Source organism: Neodiprion fabricii, chromosome 1 (genome assembly GCF_021155785.1).
Source record: "Neodiprion fabricii isolate iyNeoFabr1 chromosome 1, iyNeoFabr1.1, whole genome shotgun sequence".
Classification (NCBI taxonomy): domain Eukaryota; kingdom Metazoa; phylum Arthropoda; class Insecta; order Hymenoptera; family Diprionidae; genus Neodiprion; species Neodiprion fabricii.
The window spans coordinates 35041454-35062873 of record NC_060239.1 but is presented as its reverse complement, the minus strand read 5'-3'; the positions used below and the strand labels follow the sequence as shown (position 1 = coordinate 35062873).

The window sequence follows — 21420 nt, the reverse complement described above, 5'->3', positions numbered from 1 at the left end:
AAAAGGTAAATTTCGAGACTTTTGGACGAAGCATGCAGCTGCTGTTTCGACTGATGACTTCGGCTGGATGGAATGACGTCCTCGAGTCTCTGATGGTCCAACCACCGGACTGCGATCCAACGCCTAATAGCCGGCAGTCAAACGGCGACTGCGGTTATCCCCTCCTGGCGATAACGTACTTCACCTCGTTCATCATCATTAGCTACATGATCGTGATAAACATGTACATCGCGATAATACTTGAGAATTTCAATCAAGCGCATCAGGAGGAGGAGATCGGGATAGTCGAGGATGACTTGGAGATGTTTTACATCAGGTGGTCAAAGTGAGTGATGACGGACGTTGGTTCGAAGGATTGTTTTTGACGCGTATCGATTTACCCTCAATTTTATCATCCCGCACAGGTACGATCCGCACGCGACCCAGTTCATCCGGTTCTCGCAGCTGAGCGATTTTATCGCGAGTCTTGACCCGCCGCTGGGAATATCAAAGCCCAACGTTGTTGCGTTGGTAAGCTTTAATCTTCCCATTGCGAAGGGTAACAAGATCCATTGTCTGGACATCCTACATGCTCTCGTCAAGCACGTTCTTGGACACGTTGAGGAATCCGAGGATTTCAGAAAGTTACAGGAGCAGATGGACGTCAAGTTCAAAAAACAGTTCCCGACTAGGAAGGAACTCGAGATTGTGTCTTCCACCAGGATTTGGAAGCGCCAAGACAAGGCGGCCAGGCTGATACAAAACACATTCCGGGAATACGTCAGGTAGCCGTCGTTTCTCCGACATTTTATACTAAATCTTTCAATGTTCCAGTCAAAATAGGTCTGAATAAAAAATGTTCGTAGTATATGGCAGTATTTTTGTTTACAGGGGTTTTCGACCCTCGGTAGCTCAAATCTAGTCATTTTTGCGCTGCATAAATGTGTCGTTTTTTGCGTTTTCCTTATAAACTGCTATCGATAAATGAAAAATGACTCGACCAACGTGTAGAACGGACAATTCTATATCCAATTACGTCCTTATACGTCGGAAACGGAATCGGATTAAGATTAATTATTGAGAAATAAGAAATTATTTCACAAAAATTCCCCAGATGCCGTCCATAAGTAGAATTCCCTTTTTTCTTCTTAATTTGTTAACCCGACTCAGTTTCCGACGGATGAGGACATAATTCGATGTAGAATTTTCCGCTCTACGCGATCGTCGAGTCATATTTCACCTACCGACAGCAGTTTCCAAAGAAAATGCAAGAAATGTAATATTTTGTTGTTTCCTCAAAACTTGGGCTATATCGCAGCTGAAAAATGACTTCAGATACGATTTCCCGATGGTAGAAATTCCCTATGAACAAAAACGCAGCCACGTACGCCGCGACTATTCTTTAATTCAGACTGCCGTTTTGACTGCATCATCAAGCTCCGTTTGGCGTAAAATACTAACTACGATTAAACAGGATTCATCCCCACAATACCCCCATAATCATATAACTAAAAATCCGGGGTTGACGGGTCAATTCCGACGCTATTCTATGAAAATGTGAAAACGAACTATCAACACTAATTGTAAAAGTGAAACCGAAACTGACTCCTCCCTGTGGTGTCGAACCCCCCGCAGGATGAAGAAGGAGCGAGAACGCATCGCCCACGAGGTCGACTCTCAGACCCAAACCTCGAGTCCGGGCGGCGGAGGAAGCGAAGGTAGGGGCGGGGGTGGATGGGGCGGGAAGCTGTCGGCCCTGCTGCACGTGCACCGGGGCAGCCGGGCCAGCAGCCGCAAGTCCTCTCGGGCCAGCGACGCCAGCGATCTCAGCGAACTCGGGACCGCCTCTGCCTGGTTATTCCCGAATTTACCGCTGCTGCTACTCTCCGGCGCCGCCGGGACCCACGACGACCTGCAGCCCCCTGCCCTGACCGTGTCCCGCCCCTCGCCCACCACCGAGCAACCCTCGGCAGCGTCCAGCTCGGGATCCGACTCCCACGGCACCGTCAGGTCAGTCTCATCCCCCGATCCTCGACGTCCAACCTCCGGCTGGTGAACAATTTTCTCCACTCGTATCCGTAGGTATAGCGTTACCGTGATTTGTTTTTATTTTTATTTTTATTATTTTTTTTTCTTTTCAATAATTTATATCTATTCTTCAGGATTTTTTTTTATCCTTATTATATCTTCCCGCGGTACTTACCTTGTATTCGAATACCTGTACATGTACTCTAAGATTTGTTCCGATCCATTTTCCCCCGGTTATCGCGATTTTATGTGCCTGTATTCTTCCGTTTGGTTTGGCAATTCGTACATTTCAATGAGGTCAACTTTTTCAGTACTTTCTGGAAAAATCAATCTGATTTGTGGCAAAAAAATTTTCTCTGTTAACGTTCGATGCGATTCTTTATCGAAATTCTTTATTGAGCTGTACCGATTATGTCGAAAATCTTTATAACCTTTTCCTCTGAGGGTAGATTCTTCTTTTTCTTTCTCTCTTCAAGATTCTTACTCAAAAGGTAAATTAAAATTGATGAGAAATTAATTAATTATTTGTTTCATTTCTTTTGTTACAACTGTACGCCTGCACGTGTAATTGATACGATAATAAGATTTGCAGAAAATAATTTCGGCAAGGTGATCTACGCAGGTGGGAAATGAGACTGTTTTGCGACCATTGTAGCAAATTAATAATGCGCGTGAGCTGTATGATTTATTATTGAATTTTATTTTCTATTATTGGCTTGTGTATTAATTAATGATATTAAATTTTCTTCGTTTCAAACTGCCGAAGGCAAGGCAATAAATAGGTAAACGGTACAAAATACATATAAACGAGAATACATACATATTACATAGGTATATATGTTTTTTTGGTGGCTTACTCGCGTTACGACTAGTTGAGTAACCGCCGTTTATCGTACTGAAAACATACATAGATTATTTATTAGCGTATTCCATATACTTACAATTAGATTAGAAGCCTTTTAAGATACATAGTGAGTTCCCGCTGTACGAGTATAGAGTATATTATATCCTCATCTGTTAATAATTCTCTCCCATGTAACATAATCCCGTTTACACATCCATGTACGAAATATCGTATCGTTTAATGTGTATCGTAACATCATCCATCAGTGCTGTGGCTACTCGTATAAAAGAACTTCTATTGTATACACACGAGGTTTCATATTTCGTTTCTAAGGCAGGAGCTTTCACCCGAGCCATAGATCCTCCCTGTTTTCTTTTCCCCTCTAATCGTAATTTTCTTATACATGATACGCTGGTATCTCACCTACAATGAAGAGCTTGTTCTATATTTTCTTCATTATCTTCAAACGACGTTTCGGGAGATCTATGGAGCTTAGCTTTTGCACTCGGATTTTTATTCAATTTACGAACGAGCCACTATATGTTACTAGCGGGTTTATACTCAAGCGGCAACTTGACGAACTTGGGATCTTCCAGCCTCCGAATACAAAAACTTTTTTCCGGATTAGTGTCACAGGTCACACTCGCTTATCAGCTACCCCACGCTCGGCGGAAAATTCCGTATAAAACCCCACCATTGTCGCGAAAAATCGTAGCAGAGATATTCCGCAGAGAAATTCGCCTAATCCGACGCAGGTTTCACAATCGAAGTAATTCGAGCGATTGTTCCGGACAGAAAATTATAGAATTTCGATATAAAATATTACCGAAAAAATGTCCGACAATAATCGGAATCGCTTTGATGAAATCATTCGGAGAACCTGATCTCGATAAATTGGGATGCAGAATTCCTTTGCAAGAAAAAAACAAAAACATGCATGTTGTTGAAAGGTGGCACTAAATGATCATCCAGCTATGACGACTGTTCGTTGAAAAATGCTTTCATCATCCGTAAATTATACCCAATAAATCCTAGAACATCCCGATTAGACCAATTGTAAAACCGTACTGGACGAGTTAGAAATTAGACAATGAAACCGGATTTCCAATTCGCATAAAAACTTGTCGATTCCCGCAGATCGTCAGGGGCGATGTTAGGTCGTCAGGACGCCGTCGAGACCTACGCCGACGAAGATGTCCTGAGTCCGCCGACGTCGAAACGCGGTTCCTTACGTCCGAGTGGAACGGCTCTATCCTTGAACATGCTCCAGCGGGACATCAAGGAGGCGTTCAACAGACGCTGCGGGAGCCTGAGGCGACGTCCGGTTCCGGAACCGGTTCCGCTCCCGATCGCCGACGGAAGTGACGTGAGCATCCTGGTGACCGAACCAAGCCCGGAAAGCACAGCGCCGCCGAGCAGGCCGCCGCTTCTTCGACAGCAATCCGAGGCGACCGTCGTCCACGTCCTGGTCCACAGAGAGAGCGAGGAGTACCACGTTTCCGGCGACGATAGCTGATCCCTGCATAATGCGGAAGACGCGGTCACCCGCCCGGATTCTAAAGAGGCAATTTATCAAGACTTGAATCGTTGATAGAGTTATATTATACATAGGCGATCGTTTCTTCTCAAATTTGTAACTTATTATATTATATATTTGACTTTCAACATGTTGGAGAAGAACGAGAAGAGAGAGAGAAATAGTCGTAGACACGATGCGTAATGGGATCGTCTCTTGAAACGAATTGCGTTTTTTAATGGGGCATGTTTTTGTTCCCATTGCAATGCCGTTTTATTTACCACTTTTGTGTAATGAGAAGTCTTTACTTGCTACCAGGATTCTTCTGCTTGAACACCTTTTGGCTACTGGCAATTAATTCACTCTACTTTTAAGAAATTTTGGCAATAGAAATTTCAGGAGAGTCACAGAATTTTAGAACACAGTTTAGGATATACTTAGAACCAAAACCAAAGGACAAGAATAAACAATACGCGGATACCGTTTCAAGAGACATTCCTTGTACACTTACAGGATACCCAAAATAGAGCAGATACTATAATTTCATACAACACTCTGCTGTTCTTAATTACAATCTAGAGTCATAAATACTTACGTCAACTTTATGCCAATCTCAGTCAGTTAAATTTGCAGTTTAACATGCAATTTCATATAATTTTCATACATTATGTACTAATACGTTGCAGTTGAACTTGGCCCGTAGGTTTATTTATATTCATAGGGATTAAATATCGAAGAAGAGGAAAAAGGATAAAAATACTATTGTACAGTTTTACGGTCGTTTTTGGGGAATGTATTATACACTTTGGAAGATTTTCCATTTTTCCCTCCTCGTACACCATTTTTCAACTCTTCCCAGCTTCTACATTCAGCAAATCGTTTTGCATGTATGTATATTCGGGTGATTTAGAAAAACATTTCATAATTTTTGGGACTTTTTGTTCATCAAGTCGATTGTATGTTCCAAAATTTCTAAAAGAAAAAAAAACTAGATCAATACAGAGATCCCGATAGATGCATTCGGAAACACTATTAAGTTCAGAAATTATCTGTCAGTTCAGCAATGGGAATGAAAATTTGCACAAGCGTAACGTTAAAAATAAAAAATAAATGATGCAGATAAACACGTTTTTTTTTTTTTGGAGAACACCCTAATTTACATGCGCAGAAACGTATATTTGCACGGTTAACCTACTTTTCCAGCCTCTCTTTGCGAACCCAAATTTTACATTTTACAAACCAGAGTATTTGCCTTGGCTATAGTGTTACAACTTTAGCAAGTATTTACATCGCTTAAATTTTGTCGCAGTTAAACGTAGCGTGATGTTATTTATTGAGCAGAAGTGAAAAAAAAGTCCATAGCAGAATAATGAAATTAAAAAATAAAATCTACTGCCTCAATTACTCACGTAGCGTGTAGAGAAAGAGCGTGTGAATTTTTTCAAGAGAACAAGGTTTGAAACACATTTCCGCACACACCTTTTTGTGTTTTTACGTTCCATCGTTTACTTTCTGTTTTAGCGAATAACAGGCTGACAGATTTAAAATCGTTTGAAATTCAACTTTTCGAATTTACAACTTCAGCAATTGAAACTCGTCAAACTGCTAAATCTTTCTGTGAAGAATTGTTTAAATAAATTACAGTAAGTGACGGAAATAACTTACCGGATTTATATGTTACACGATTTTATAAGTTTACAGATCAGATAAGGCGTCGCTTATACGTACGAGATATAATATTAATATTATTATTGCTATTGGTATTACTATTATTATTATCACTATTATTAATTTTTTTTTTTATCTTCATTACTTAGGTGATGTATACAATACAGTTGTGAAATCTAGACGTTGAGAATGATGACGATTATATCTAGGCATGTATAAAAACACGCAGTTAAGTAGGTGTAGCTACGATACATTATTATTATTATTATTGTTATTATTATTATTATTACTTGTATAGATGAAGGACTGTTACAATCGCGGTTTATTATCGGCTGACCGAGTGACGTCACGGGAATAAAGGTAAAATAACAGAGCGGTAGTTCGCGGGACAACGAATTTTTCAAATCACATTAAGTGAAAAATAAGAAGATGTATAGGAAAAAAAAAAAACAAGAACAACAAAAACATTAAGAGATCGTTTTATCGGCTGGGTTCAAATAATTGTTACGTGTATGAGGCGGTACAAGCACTTTTCATGTATGATAATGTTCGCGATTGATAATTCTATGTTATTGTATAATTCTCGTTATAATTCGGAGTTTTACAACAAGAGTTATATAATTATATATATATATATATATATATATATAGACAGACTTGCGGGATGTGTCGAGTAGATTTTTTTATTCCTTGTGTAGTTGCGTATATTCATATGTGTAGAGAGAGAAAGAGAAAGCGGTTCATAAAGAGGATAATAAAATCCGCGACGTCCTTCGGCTAGCTTGGGATATTCACGAAGCATATATTAATGATAAAATATAAGTCAATTAATGGTATATATATATATATATATGTATATATATATAATAGGTATATATAGAATATACCTAAGGTATATATATAAATTAGGTATATATAGAATATACCTAACATGTTTCAAATCTTTACGCGGGAAACAATGAAACACGAGCAATTGCTTGCAAAAGCGATGGTATGTACATGTATATATACATATATAAATAATGTGAAACGAAAATGTCTCAAAGAAACTGTACAATCATGGAGGTGCTTCTAGAGTGCCGTTTAGAGCTGCGTTATACATATACATATATGTATTTACGTAAATACGTATACATATAAATAAATATTATGGGTGTATATTATATATATGTATATATATATATATATATATATATATATATAAATATAAATATATATATAAATATATGTTATTATTATTATGATACCTATTAGTATATAATAATGCATATTATAAATTGTAATGAAATCAGTAATAAATTACATAATTCTATTATATAAGAATAATTTATATTATATCATGTTATATATACGTATATAATACATGTATACATAAAAAGGTCACTATTGCGTATATATAACGTAGGATTATTGTTATAATAATAGAATTAATATCTTGCAGGATCAACTCTGAGTTTGGTTTTTGCGATTTATTAATATATATAGTTGGTACTCTCTCGTTCGAGATCGTTAAACGGCACGGTATTGAATTAATTTCGAATTCACTATTTCGATTTGCGTAAATTGCAAAGACAAAAATCAACGGAGAATTATAAGTGACGAAAGTATATTCGGTATAGGTAATCGGACTTGAAACTCGGGGTGATATATTCTCTCATTAAAATCCGAAAATAAAAGACACAACTACAGGTTAATTGTCGGCTTGCAGAGCCGCAAGGGTCCGGGCAGGTTGTATATTATCAGTCTTCCGTTCCATTTGAATAGGCGAGAGCGCGGCGCAATCTTCGTCTTTCATTCGGGGCAAGGGATCGAGGATATAATTCCTCCCTGGGCATCTGCCGTTCTACTTAACGACATGTCAATAAAATACAATAAGAAAAAGAAAACGCCACGTAAATACGTCTGGAGAGAGAAGCGCAGAAAACGATGAGCTTGGTAGAACAAGAGAATAAAAAAAAATAAAAAACGAAACAAAACACTAATAAACAAATCATAAAATAAAATAGTTGACGAGCGGTAATGATGTTACATCCCACAATCGGAAAACAAAAAGGAAACGGTAATGAAAAATGTTCGCACGACTATTATTCATGTATAATATTATAATTATCGAGGTATTATGGTAAAACATTATCAATTAACCAAATTATATAATAATAATAATAATAATAATAATAATAATAACAACAACAGTTATTGTAATTGTAACGACAAAATGATTGAATCGTAGAACGCATAAACATAATAGCATATCAACGAATGGAAATTATTACTCGAGCCTGTTGTTTACACGATATAAATATACGTATTCATCTTTTCACATTATGCGGGAGGAGTACGCGATCAAAATGTTACATCACGTTAGAAAGAAGTAAAATAGATTGATAAAAATGTAAGAAAAATAATCTTACTAGACGCAGATCTTCTGAGCTATAACATTCGTATTATTACGATTTTCACCTTTAAATACAAACTATATCTGTATACGTTAGAGAACAGAAAAGTACACACGCAAACACACACACGAGCACACACACACAAACGTACTTTCGTAGAATTTGTACCGGTTGAATGAAATTTGTGTGTACTATACTGACATAGAAATACAAAAATATTGATAGCATTTTCCAATTTTTAAAGAAAAACATAACGACAAAAAAAAAAAAATTAAAAATAACAAATACACAAATGCAAATGATATAATCATTCGTTTTCCTAATTGAGACAATGTATGTTTAAAAAATGCTAATTACTACATAAACTTTATACTGGATCTGCCTAAGTATAGTCATCAAGTTATATAGTTTATCGAATCTCAATTTTCTCCAATAATTCTATTTCTTCAATAATTGAACGGTGATAAAAATTAAATACGTAAAAAATTCATTAATACGTGCAAAGAAAGAGAAAAATCATAGACATATACATGTGAATGGAAATTTTTGTGACTGTGTACTCCTCAGTCTTCGCAATTTATCGCCTTTCTATACTGTCTTTATTTACAATGCATACAATTTTCATACACGTGGCATTTGCAGATATATATATATATATAATATATATTCATATATACTATGTATAAGCGCGTCAAATTCAAAAAGCGAAGGAATACAAAAAGTGAAGAAAATTTTAATGAAAAAAAAAACAGATAAAATTTAAAAGTTACGCAGGCTGATGACGCCGAAATTGCTTTATTCGATTCTAAGGAACCACATATTATACGCGTATATATTAACTCGTTTAAATTTAGAGTGGCACCAGAAATGTGATAGCACCCTTCGATCCGACGCTTTGGATTTCTGTCGTATTTCAGTTTTGTTTCGAAATAATCAACTATCACGGAATTACCGCTTGTTACCTCATTCTCGATATTTAATTCGTGAAAATCGTGGAATTACCGTATTAAAAATAAAGGGCGAAATAAGAAAAATAAAACTATAAAAATTGATTCGCCGCGTATAAAGAAACGCGGGGCGCCCTAACTACGAATAAGTTCTCATGTCGACCCCGGAATACGAGAGTAGCACGCAAATGTCATAAATTCACATTCCCAGCAATGGCACGCAAAGCCCGGATACCATGTAAAAGAATTCGAAAAGATACTTCACGGAAAGACCTTGTTGCTTTACGACATTTTTACTGACGTAATAAAAATCTTGAAATCGTTGCTTATGCATTGACGTCGCGCGTTTTGAACTCGATAATTCTCACTTGCAATTCCACCAGAGTTGCAATATTAAATTATAGCTGAGAAGTGTTCCAAATTTGAATTTAATTATAAGAATGAGATTGCCCCGACGGTGAATGACGTTATTCGCGAATATAGTTTTCACGGCAAAGAGGTTTAATACTCTCATCGATTCAGCCTGTGTTACATCATATATGTATATGTATAATATATCAAATTACGATCGTAATACTTAGTAAACATCCCATCCTTTTCCACCTATCCACTTTACTTTGAAACTAATTTCAACGGTGCGATCAATCTTTGGGTATATTTAGTAATAAAGCGAAGGGTGAAGGGTTAATTCGATTCGTTACGAAGCGGAGCTGCACGCGAGGTTCGCGCGTCGTGATATATAATAAAAAAAGAAAAAAAAAAAAGATTCTTAACGAAAAATTAAAAAAATTGTACATTACGCGATACATAATTTGATTAAAAGTTAATCATACCTTTGTTTAGCTTCGTACATTACGTATAATGTTAAGAGGTATAATGGCATTGACAATATTTACCACGCAAGATTATGAAATAGGAAGAACACAAAAATTAAGTAAAAATTAAACAAAACAAGAGAAGAAAAAAAAAAAAAAAATGAAAAAGAAAACACATGTAGAAAATGTGAAAAAAAAATTATGACAAAAAAATATAAAATTAATTCTAAATAAAGTTGTATGAAATCTACAATCAAAGGCCTATGTAACGTTAGCGGATGTGGCGTTAATTAATGTCTTCAATATTGTATAATTAAAATTGATTTACCATTAAGATTATCCGTTCTCATTGTATCGTTTACCCGTTATATTAGTTATACATGCGTATATCTAGGTATTATTGATGATATTCGTCGTGACTGAATATACGCATGTTTGACGAATAAAGAATAGTGAAATATTATTTATTGCAAATGAATTACGCGACGGAAATGCGTATATTTGTCACGGTCGCATGCACACACAGACACACACACACACGCATATAGCGAGTAAATAAAACGTAGATAGTGTAAAATTTAGTAGCCATAGAGTGGGGCTATGTCCGAAAGATCAATATATAATAATATAAATAATAAGTGCGTTTTCTCCGTGCTGAACGGGACTCAAGTTTCGTGATAAAATTAATTTTAAATAATTTAGTCATTAATTTGTACATGCAGATAATGATATAAACAATAGATATATGTTTACATGACAGGATATTTAAAGAAAAAAAGTCAAGTTTTAAAAAACTGCGCACGGTGTCTCAAGTTATGTTGTGCGACTACGATACATGCGGTTTTGGTAAAGCTGCGTTTTCGTTGTACTGAAGTAGAAATAAAATAAAGAACAGCAATTTTCTTAACAAGCCAAATTCATTTGTGAACAATTGAGTTTACTCTACGAATAGATTGAGTTTTGGACATTTTCACAGACTTGGAAATATTTTAGCGCTTCTACCGATTGAAGCTTGAATAGATCAAATTCGAACATTAGTTTTCTTATTTGAATCAACATTTAACAAATATCTATAGGTATCTAGGCGACCGTTGTGAAGGTATATAAATACTCTAATTAAGAAATAATAGTAATAACGATAACAATAATTTGACAGAATGAATAAAGTCGAGAATATTATACGGTTTGAAATCGTACATAGAGTAATATTGTAAATTTATTACCTACATTATAATTAAATTTATAATATAAATAATATATAATTACCTGTTTTTTTTTATGCTTTGAGGCAATCTGAATCGAGCATTAAACATACGCACACAATTTATCTTGGTATAATTATTATACATACATATGTATATACATATATACATGTGATATCTCTAAACGATACTTTGATAAATAGTCAGCTTTTGTTCGTTGTCTTGCAACAATTCCACTATAATTGCTGTACATACAAAGCAAAAGCAAAAAAACAAATCGTGCGTACGTTTGGCTCAAGCATGTGTAGATATATATATATATACATATATATATATATAGATAAAATATATATTGAATAATTAATTCTCGTTGGCTTGTGATATACATACAATATATACACACACATGACTTATATATATATTATATACATATATACACACACACGCATATATATACATACATGTATATTTAAATTACACTCGACAATTTGCGGACAGAAATCAGTGAGCGCGTTGATCGCTTTAATTATTATTGTTACTACTATTACTATTATCATTGACGCTGTTAATACTGTTAGACTGCATATAATCATTATGACAAAAGTCAAATATATACGTAAGCGCATAACTGCGTGTGTATCGTTATAAGCAGACAGTGACACCGCCTCGACTGTCCGTGAATCGTGAGAAGTTTCAATCCCCTTTTGGGCATCTCAGAGATGAAAAAACATAAATAAATATTAATAACATTACTATAATCGACACGTTCGACAAGTCATAGGATCCTCTGTCGTGTCAAGTTGTTTTCCTTACGGTAATTCGTTGGAAAGCATTACCTATACGTTACTTGTATGCAATTCAAGTAGATATGCGTGTAAATCTAACCGGCGTGGCGTGTTTGGAGTATTTTGATAAGCTCACAATCAGAGAACGTAAAGCTGGGATCTTGTGACGTTCGATTACGGATGTAATAATTATAGTAATAATAATAATAGGAATAATAATAATAATAATAATAATAATAATAATAATAAAAACAATAATAATGATAATTAAATCAGCAATATTATACGCGGAGTAGTTATTTAGTCAGATATTTTATTAAAAATTATTATTATTATCAACTCAGTACGAATAATTATAAATATTAAACGATGAGAATGATCAGTTAGAATTTATCATTATAGGTAAAATTTATGCTTGTTTTGAATAATGTTTAAATTATTATCACATTATAAAGAAAAAAAGTAAAAAGCAAAAACACAGAAAAAAGAGAAAAAATAAAAAAAAAAAAAATAAGAAATTATTATATAATCATTACTAAATAATAAATAATGGAGTTTATTGCTACATGGAAAACTTTGATTTTACCCTCAAGTTTTCCCTCCAGAGAAAAAAAGACAGTTTGAAAACAATATTCATGAACAATATTTATTCATCAATATAATATATGTCTATACATACTTTATACTTCACATCACTTAAACGCACGATCGATACACATGCCGATGGCATCGTGCGATATCGACTATTATAATATAGGTATATGATACAGAAATTAATTTAATGAAAATAAATTTCCACCTCACTTTGTAGAAACCCGAGTGCGCTTGTCCCAGGAAAAGTTTACTCCGTAGCTTCTAGGCTTTGGAGTTTTGGCATTGGGTTTCTGAATATAATATCGCCATCCCATTTTCTCACAATGAGCGATCGCCTCCTCCTTGGTAGCGAATTCAACCTTCAAGTTGGAATGTGGATCCCCGCTAGAAAGCAGCATGCATAAAAGTCAATAACTAATTATCGAAAGACTAACGATCCCAATCTTTACGACTTGTCGCTCTTCCCTACCTAGAAGTCCATCCCATCAACGGATTCTCCCATCGTTCGCGAGTGTCGAAATCCATCTGCCAGAAGTTGATATTGTTTGTTCCAGATTGCATCGCGTTTTTTGCAGGCTCGTATATACGAACGGTACGATTTTTTATGTGCTCTTCAGGCACACCGGAAAGTACTGCAACATTTTCAGGCCCCTCAATCGTGATATAGCCTTGCAGAGCTCGCTGCTTCTCATATTCCGTTGGATTCAACTCGATACTTGGGTCTTTCACGGCAGGTTCACGCACGCTCAGCGCCTTGTTAGGATCGTCTCCAAAGCGAACGCTACCTGTGGAGAGGCTCTTGGCGGTCCTACGATCCGAAAACAGTTTGTTCCGTGAAAACAGTGTTCACACATGTGTGTACATTTATTTTTCCACATTTACAACTAATTTCGCAATTCGCGTTGGCCATAGTTTTGTGCAGTTATGTGCCCCCTTGGTTATATACGTTATATATAACACGGGAGATTATTCAAAACAGAGTTGTATGTGCGATTACATAAAGTTTATAGGTTAGGTTTGGACGATAAGTGAAAACAAGGGACGGTGTCTGGTAGAAATTAAATAACACTATTTACTCACCATTGTTGATTACCGTTTTTAACAATGTTTGTACAGTTCCTTAGCAACAAACGAGTTGCCATTTTTTTACCAGTCAAATCTCACGACGAGTAACCAATATCCTGGTAGCAGAAGACGTTGCCAACACCGTGCAGTGTCAAATGCATATGCACAGCACACGGCACGCTAGCGCCTCGTGCAACTTTGGGATAACTACCAGATGCAGCATTGACTCAGAAGGTAAGATCGGCAACTGGCACATCGACTACCGCCAATTTTGATTTTCATTCGGATTACATGTCATCCTAAATTTGTTTTCTGCGCATCTATAATCGCGTATTCTGACTCTATTCATTTTTGTATCACCATGATCTTATACTTCGATTTCGTATCATATTTTATTTACAAGCATTTCTTTACGTCTTCTCCCTCGGAGTATCTTGGGACAAGAAAAATTCTACTTGTCTATAATTTAACAATGGCGTTCTTTAGAAATTCATAACATAGCGTTTGTGTTTACTGAGGAAAATTGTGATTCTGAAAAAATGGTATTCAAAAGTGGTATTTAAATTTATTTCATTATCCTTCACAATTCTCGCAATAGTGTTTACAACCGACAAGACGAATCCATGAATCTCTTGACTCTATTAAATCCAAGACCCTGAATCCTTGTCAAGTTCAACTTTCGTGTGATTCACAGAGACTGTATGATTTCTAATACCGCTAACAATTTACTCACTGAATAACAACGTACAATATTTTACGACTCGTTATGCGCATTTGAATATGTCCAATCCAATTTATTAACGTAGTTACACTTGCTCTTTCGTATGCGCATCTGTTTTGATGAAGTGGGTTTATTAGTCTGATGTTATTAAATTTAAATCACATACACGATCTTACTCAATGTAACGTAATGTACACTAATTTCAATTCTGATTGCGATTAATTTACAGTTATACTGCCCATTCTAAATAACCGTTCCTTTTCATTCCCACAGTGGAAAAATTTACTATTCAGCACAGCTAAATAGTTTGCAATAGGTTCAAGTTTCCGGAACTAATTTCTTCCGAAATATCGGAGCAAAACGTAAAAAAACTTAATTTAAAAATATTCTTGAATTTTTCTGAGAAAATTGAGAATTGGGTAAAGTACGAATGAGCCGACGTTTCACAAGCTCGGGCATCATTGCACGCGAAGCCAATATTAATAGATAATTCCACGGCGTCTCGGAGCAACTCCTCACCCTGAAATTCATTCGAAAATGAGTCTAGAACGAATTGAAATAAAAATTTGTCAGATCTGTTCCTTCCGTCGGTAAGTAGACCTATCCTAAATCAGTCAGCTAGATTCTGGGTATCGCAGCTTTTTAGTAAGCAGGACGCATGCTCGGAGGAACTCGTTGCGGCAATGTCGGCCGAGGTCGGATCATGTCGTTTTCCCTGAGTTTCCGTAATCGTAGGGCCATGCTTATCGAGTCTGTTCATATTTTTAGTTTCCACCCTCTGGCCTAAGCTCGCCTGTCAAACCTGCTAACAGGCACGCAATAATGAGCTCCAATAAACTGAACCGGATTTGTCAGGAAGTGAGTATTCGCTATCCCGATATCAGCTATCTTTACAATTTCATTTCACTCGATTTCACACCGCAATGGTATGGGCACAAATATCCCCCAGATGTACGGCCGATCGATCGCATGGAACTGTTGCTACACTAACAGCTGTTGCGCACTTTTTCCAAATGCGAAAAATATTAATGCTCCGTTTTTTCGGCAACTGCATCTCAAATTTTTACTCAATTTACATGATATTTTTCTTGCCCTTATTCTTCGTGTGCAATTCTTCGACCATTTAAAACATTGAAATATCAATTCCTGAATTCTTTATTGTGATTGGGAATTGTTGTGTTTACCAAAATTCATCTGTTCGTCGACGAGGAATTGTGTAGTTATAATTTTACGAATAATCTGACTTTTTGTTTCAGAATGGGATCAAGCTTTGCCTCCTTCTGCTGTTGGCGATTTGCACGCGAGTGATCTTCGCATCCCAGTCAAAGCACGTGATAACGAAGCGAAACTACAGTGACCAAAGCGTCAGAGGATATCTGGCGGAGGTAGGCGTTCCTCTTTCACTTCGTTTGTTTCTTTGATAGTCCGTAAATTAATTTGCGACTATTTTCAATTTTTTACCAGAGGACTTGCTGGTGGAACGAAGTTTGCAAGGAGGAATTTCACAGCAAGTTTCGTTGCCGATGTCCACGATGGTCGTACTGCAGGGCTCCGGGTCGCTACTACGACGCTCATTGCAGCATGACCAGGACCGGGTACATTTGGACCCAACCGGAGACTTCCTTGGCACGAGAAATTCAAAAATAGTCCATCAGGGCCGTGATGATAAACCGCAAAGACGCTCGGTTTAATTCATCCAGATTGACGGACTTCTAGCTAGTTGCATGGACACCTTTTCTGCACAACTTTTCGCGAATCTGACGGTTCACTTGGAGTAATCGTTGATAAAACTTTGGTATACCAGGGGAACAGAACCAACGTTGTAATTAGTTGGTTGAATGATGATTTGTAATTTATTTCGTATTGTTTTGCGATCATTGCACTTTTTGCGGTTGAGGGACTAATGGCTCGGGTGAACGATGATTTTGCAGAGAGAAGCAGGAGGAAGGATTGACATTGACGTTTATGAGCCACAATTTAGGTCGAACAATGATAGACTAAGGTTGAAAAAATTTTACATCGAGGATTGCGATGAAAAGAGTCGAACAAACTTATAACTTATTAAACGAACATGTGATGCAACGACTATCAGTAGGGAAAATAGATGAAAATATAAGATTGCGGTAGAGGATGAGATTATCAATTTTTCTTACAATTTTAGATGCGCAGGCATAACATGTGTGTACGTGTACTCATAGAATTTTAATCGTTACAATTATTGCCGCGATATTCGCGCAGTAGAAGGAGAAACAAGTTTACGACAATATTATTATACTGTAATACTATAATAACGTAGGTGATATATTAATGTTTATTCGTATATATCATTTTCTTATACCATCTCAATATTATACAAATAAAACGAAGAATTGGTCAATTTTGTGAATTATTGCGATTATGTAAGTTATTCGTTGCAAATGAATGCATCTACTACAGCTAACTCCAAATACTGCCGGATAGAATGGAAGAAAATTAAATGGAAAGTCAAGTCGAAATTGTCGAGTGTGTCTTGCACGAGGCGTGATCGGTCCTCGCCATCGGGGCTGCCAGCGACAATTCAGGTTTCGGAATTTGAGCCCCAAAGTCGATTTGTTATCGGGTAGAAACGCGCGTTGACCCTCGTCAAGCGCTTAGCAAAGCTAGAGATCCCATCCCGGCTCCCTGGGGCAGGGTGTTATTTCTTTCATTTTCCTCCTTTGAAATTTTTCGAAGCGAGAAAGACGCGGGGTGTCAGCAAGTGTTGGAAATAAATTTATCAGACGAACCGCCCGACCCGGGGAGATTTTTTTTTTTCTCTCCTTCTTTTTCTTCCTCTCCAAAAAACATCCCTTGCCCGAGATCGAACACTGTGAATGCAAGTTATACACAGACGTGTACATCAGTTTCCACCTGTCTTCGCTATAACTTTGAATACCATAAAGATGAGGCACCATGGTTCGATTCGTTACAGTGCGTTTTCATTCGGTTTAGCGAAGAAATAAAAGTACAATATTCGCTCTTTGTACGCAGCTTCAATTTGCTACTCGTAAAGTCTTTGAAAAAACATGCGCGATTTGGTGTCACTTTTCTAAACAGACGCGAGACGAATGCCGACGACGGGTCGTTGTAGGCGTCGCTGTCGTATTGTCACCTGTAAATTTCAATCCAATCGAGAACCGGACCGGATAAGTCGCGGAGCTCGATATCGTCGACGGTTGTTGCGCATGCCGCTATCGACCTGCTTCCAAACGTCCCACAAGCATCGCCAACGCAGAAGAGGCCATGACACTTTCGACGAGTTACTTGACGCTCTTCCTTCCCCTTCTGGTGCTCGTCGCCGTCCTTAGCGAGGCTCGAATCATCAGCAATTACGGTAGACCCCGTCTCGGCGAAACGTTCTATGAGGAGATAAGAGAACTTTTGCGACAACGACTCGACGAGATAGAGGTGAGTGCAGTTCAGCCCATTTAGCGGCAAAAATCCTACCTCTGTAACAAAAAAAAAAAAATTCGTCACTCTTGACGTTGGAATATCTCATTTTTTAAATCGAGGCCAAGGGAAACCAAAAACTTGTAGAATCATTCGATCTAATGTAAAGCCCAGATTACAAGAGACGAAGAAGTTCTTCTTGATACCGCAGATCTTATCGATCGTTTTGTTCGCTACGATACAACTTTGCCGCTAGCTGCAGATTACGTAGAATTACATACCTAAGCCTACTCGGCATCACGTTAGTATTCCCCGTTTTCACGACCTACAGCCCTTGCGTGTTATCGAGAATAAATCTTGCTACGCAATCGACAGAATGAAGTGTCAGTGTTCGAAGAGGAACAACCACCTCGTCCAGAGGAAAACCCGACTTGGCACGGGCCGGAGAGTTTGGGTCAAATATCCGGTGTCGCCGTGGATCGGAATGGAAGACCCGTGATTTTTCACCGTGGTCATCACACGTGGGAATATTCGTAAGTATTTTCATTTAAGGTAAAGCTTCGTGGTTTTCATAGATTCTCAACGCGAAGTTCCTCCATCCGCATCCTCCAAGCATCTTGCCGGCCATTAAATTTGGATCTTGCGTAACGTCTTGCAAACATCACTTTTCCGATCGCAGCACGTTCAACGCGAGTTATCACTACCAAGAGCTGACCCGAGGACCAATTCTTCAGAACACAGTGCTTACCCTCGACCCTGTAACCGGTGAGGTGATCGAAGGCTGGGGAAAGAGTCTCTTTTACATGCCTCACGGTCTGCATATTGATGTCTACGGCAACGTGTGGTTAACGGACGTCGCCCTCCACCAAGTGTTCAAGGTAAGATTGTAGAGAAGATGAGATCACCGACCAAGGGAAACCAGAGGATGAACAATTTTTATTCCAACGTTGTCTTCATTACATAACAGTTTCGGAGGAATGCCAGAAATCCGAGCCTCGTACTAGGGCAGAGGTTCCAACCCGGTAGCGACTCGGCCCACTTTTGCCAGCCAACAACAGTTGCCGTTGCACCAGCGGGAGAAATAATAGTCGCAGACGGCTACTGCAACAGCCGAATCCTGGTCTTCAATGCTGCGGGAGGTCTACTCGAAGTTATTCCTCAGCCCGGAGGTCAGTCTGCAGAAATGTTTTTCATCGTTGTTCCGGTGGTCGTGAAACGTCGCAAGTGGGATAATTGCTCTCGTTATATTCATTCCGCAGAATTCTTATCACTGCAAGTACCTCACGGCTTGGCTCTACTTCCGGAACTCGATGTCGTCTGCATTGCTGATCGAGAAAATATGAGAGTTACCTGTCCAAATGTCGGTCTTAAAAGATCGCGGACGCGAAGTCCACCCTTAACCATTCAGCAGCCCGATCTGGGAAGAGTGTTCGGTGTCGCATCGTACGGTGAGGGAGTTCAGGATTCAAAGAACTCAAAGGGTTTTTAGGATCGGATGATACGTTAGAATGAATTACTCAATCTTGTTTCCATACCGGCAGGTAATTACATCTACGCCGTGAACGGTCCAACGTCGCCGATGATTCCGGTGAGAGGTTTCACCCTGGATCCTAGAACGGAAAGAGTCGTTGATCACTGGTCACCGCTATCCAGCGTAAGGGAATTATGAAATTTTATTTCGTTTACTCGAGGTTTTATTCGGCGGAGCTTCAAAGACATCGAATCGATAGCGGTTTGTACATACATGCGTAGCAATTTAGCCACATCTGCAGAGCCATTAGGCTTTAACCGCTGGAGGAGCCGTTCCGTATTAGCGAGGTGATTAAAATTAGCGACGCTTTGTAAATGCAACTGGTTACCTAATTGAATTTTATTAAAACGCCAGCCACCTCGTGAGCAGCCAGGATATTTTTGCCTCGAGAGGTCCTGAGCATAGTTGATGGGTGAAAAAATAAAATTGCCCGGGCTCAGACCGCAGCTCACGATCGGGCCGCGCGGCTCTCGGGCCCCGTCTTTTAAAAATCGCGAACCCAAGCACCGACCGACTTCCGCCCATGTGGCGCAAGCTCACGATGAAGACATTAAGGGGGTTTAACGACGCCGCGCCGTCATTTTCCTCGGGAATGATTGCGCCCCGAGGCGAAAATGAATGGTTCTTTGTAGCTATATTCAAAAATACTGTAGTATATGTGTGTTCGGAATTACTAATTATGATTATACACTGGCAGACGCGAAAGATCGGTTTCGATGATTGCACCTGCACAACCTAACCGAAAGCTGAACAGCCCAGTTCGTAGAACTTAACTCGCGAGCTTCTTTCCTTCGTTCGAATGATTACTGTCATTTACTTTTTCTCACATAATAATATCATCCATGGCTCTTTTTCGTCGCCGTGCTCTATACCATGCCATCGAGTTCCGGAAACTGTCGGGAGTCTCTTTTCGCACGTCGCGTTTTCGCCCATTTTTGTTAATTGCATGATTGCCCGTGTCAGGAAGGTTTTTTGGGTTCGTTTATCAAGGGGGTAATAACACACGTATCACTGCCGCCTTTGCATCTTAATAAACCCATTTCCTTATACCTGTGTATACGTTTTTTTCAGAAATTTACACAGCCCCATGCCATCGCCGTTTGCCCGAACGAAACTGCTCTCTATGTCGTTGAAATTGAGCCTAACAAGGTTTGGAAGTTCGACCTCATCCGGCCCGATTCTAAGAAGTAACAACACAACCGACCGATGACTCTGCAATTTAATATTCCCACCGGAATATCTGAGCAACTCTGCATCTATCCTGAAAACAAATATCAATCCGCAACGAGAAGACGATCGTGTTATCTGTAATTTTTTTTTTTTTTTGTCATACCCGGGTATTACCGCAATTTCATTATGATTATGGGTAACGTACGCTGTTAGAATGCGTAGCGATTACCTGACCCTTTCTTCTTCGCCGGTGACGTCACTTCCGGACCACGATATACGCGACCAATATAATCCTATAAACGCCGATATCAATATATTCATATTTTAGCATTGAAAGTATAGTAACTGGAGGAAAATATTGAATATTTTTGTGACAACAAAGGTGTGTAATTGTATTCGATCACATAGAAACCTGTATATGTACAATTTGAATTCACTCGTAATATCGTCAACGGGTAATTCAGGTAATACATTGTGTACCTGTTATTTAGAAACCAACCAAATACGTGGTACCAGAACTCTAATCGAGCTTCATATCTCTGTGTAAGAAATATATCATTTTACCGATTACGTTGTCAAATGACGAAATGTGTAAAATACGAATACATTTAACATCCTTGCATGCATATAAGTTGTAAAGTCGTCTACGGAGCGTTCCGCGTTTTACGTTTCAACGAAAGAATCCAAATGTTTTTCGATTGTGTTCTCTGCGAGATGCGATCATGGGTGAAAACTTTACGATGTAAACAAA

General features: G+C 38.1%; 4 protein-coding genes across 8 annotated transcripts in view; 3 read left to right on the top strand and 1 right to left on the bottom strand.

The window, feature by feature from the left end:
* LOC124177396 (sodium channel protein 60E-like) overlaps window positions 1-6537 on the top strand; it is a 75662-nt gene extending 69125 nt beyond the window's left edge. For 4 of the 5 annotated variants that reach the window (XM_046559728.1, XM_046559741.1, XM_046559747.1 and 1 more), the window contains 4 exons: window positions 6-325; window positions 405-764; window positions 1615-1989; window positions 3989-6537. In XM_046559728.1, coding sequence (XP_046415684.1) covers window positions 6-325; window positions 405-764; window positions 1615-1989; window positions 3989-4367 — 1434 coding nt within the window. In that variant the 3' untranslated portion in view covers window positions 4368-6537. Of the gene's footprint in view, window positions 1-5; window positions 326-404; window positions 765-1614; window positions 1990-2773; window positions 3215-3988 lie in introns of those variants that run through there. The other variant, XM_046559757.1, reaches the window with a different exon arrangement.
* Window positions 6538-12812: 6275 nt separating this feature from the next.
* Window positions 12813-14015, bottom strand: LOC124180941 (NADH dehydrogenase [ubiquinone] iron-sulfur protein 4, mitochondrial). The gene is made up of 3 exons (XM_046566908.1): window positions 13855-14015; window positions 13244-13582; window positions 12813-13158 (listed from the first exon to the last, which is right to left on the bottom strand). Exons 1-3 carry the CDS (start codon window positions 13914-13916, stop codon window positions 12981-12983), a joined length of 579 nt encoding a protein of 192 aa, XP_046422864.1. The 5' UTR covers window positions 13917-14015; the 3' UTR covers window positions 12813-12980.
* Window positions 14016-15233: 1218 nt separating this feature from the next.
* On the top strand, window positions 15234-16937 carry LOC124180073. The gene is made up of 3 exons (XM_046565111.1): window positions 15234-15418; window positions 15817-15945; window positions 16025-16937. Exons 1-3 carry the CDS (start codon window positions 15383-15385, stop codon window positions 16205-16207), a joined length of 348 nt encoding a protein of 115 aa, XP_046421067.1. The 5' UTR covers window positions 15234-15382; the 3' UTR covers window positions 16208-16937.
* An 842-nt stretch (window positions 16938-17779) lies between these two features.
* Window positions 17780-21239, top strand: LOC124180068 (peptidyl-alpha-hydroxyglycine alpha-amidating lyase 2-like). The gene is made up of 7 exons (XM_046565096.1): window positions 17780-17986; window positions 18344-18501; window positions 18648-18846; window positions 18936-19137; window positions 19228-19416; window positions 19510-19622; window positions 20571-21239. The coding sequence occupies exons 1-7, from the start codon at window positions 17822-17824 to the stop codon at window positions 20688-20690; spliced, it is 1146 nt and encodes a 381-aa protein (XP_046421052.1). The 5' UTR covers window positions 17780-17821; the 3' UTR covers window positions 20691-21239.
* Window positions 21240-21420: the final 181 nt, after the last annotated feature.

Coding starts and splice junctions, on each gene's coding strand:
- LOC124180941 (XM_046566908.1), bottom strand. CDS start 13,916: ATGGCAACTCGTTTGTTGCTAAGGAACTGTACAAACATTGTTAAAAAC. Junction 13,583..13,854: donor AAAAACGGTAATCAACAATG/GTGAGTAAATAG, acceptor TTCGGATCGTAG/GACCGCCAAGAGCCTCTCCA. Junction 13,159..13,243: donor TTGATGGGATGGACTTCTAG/GTAGGGAAGAGC, acceptor GCTGCTTTCTAG/CGGGGATCCACATTCCAACT.
- LOC124180073 (XM_046565111.1), top strand. CDS start 15,383: ATGAGCTCCAATAAACTGAACCGGATTTGTCAGGAA. Junction 15,419..15,816: donor TGAACCGGATTTGTCAGGAA/GTGAGTATTCGC, acceptor TTTTTGTTTCAG/AATGGGATCAAGCTTTGCCT. Junction 15,946..16,024: donor TCAGAGGATATCTGGCGGAG/GTAGGCGTTCCT, acceptor ATTTTTTACCAG/AGGACTTGCTGGTGGAACGA.
- LOC124180068 (XM_046565096.1), top strand. CDS start 17,822: ATGACACTTTCGACGAGTTACTTGACGCTCTTCCTTCCCCTTCTGGTG. Junction 18,847..18,935: donor CCCTCCACCAAGTGTTCAAG/GTAAGATTGTAG, acceptor ATTACATAACAG/TTTCGGAGGAATGCCAGAAA. Junction 19,623..20,570: donor ACTGGTCACCGCTATCCAGC/GTAAGGGAATTA, acceptor CGTTTTTTTCAG/AAATTTACACAGCCCCATGC.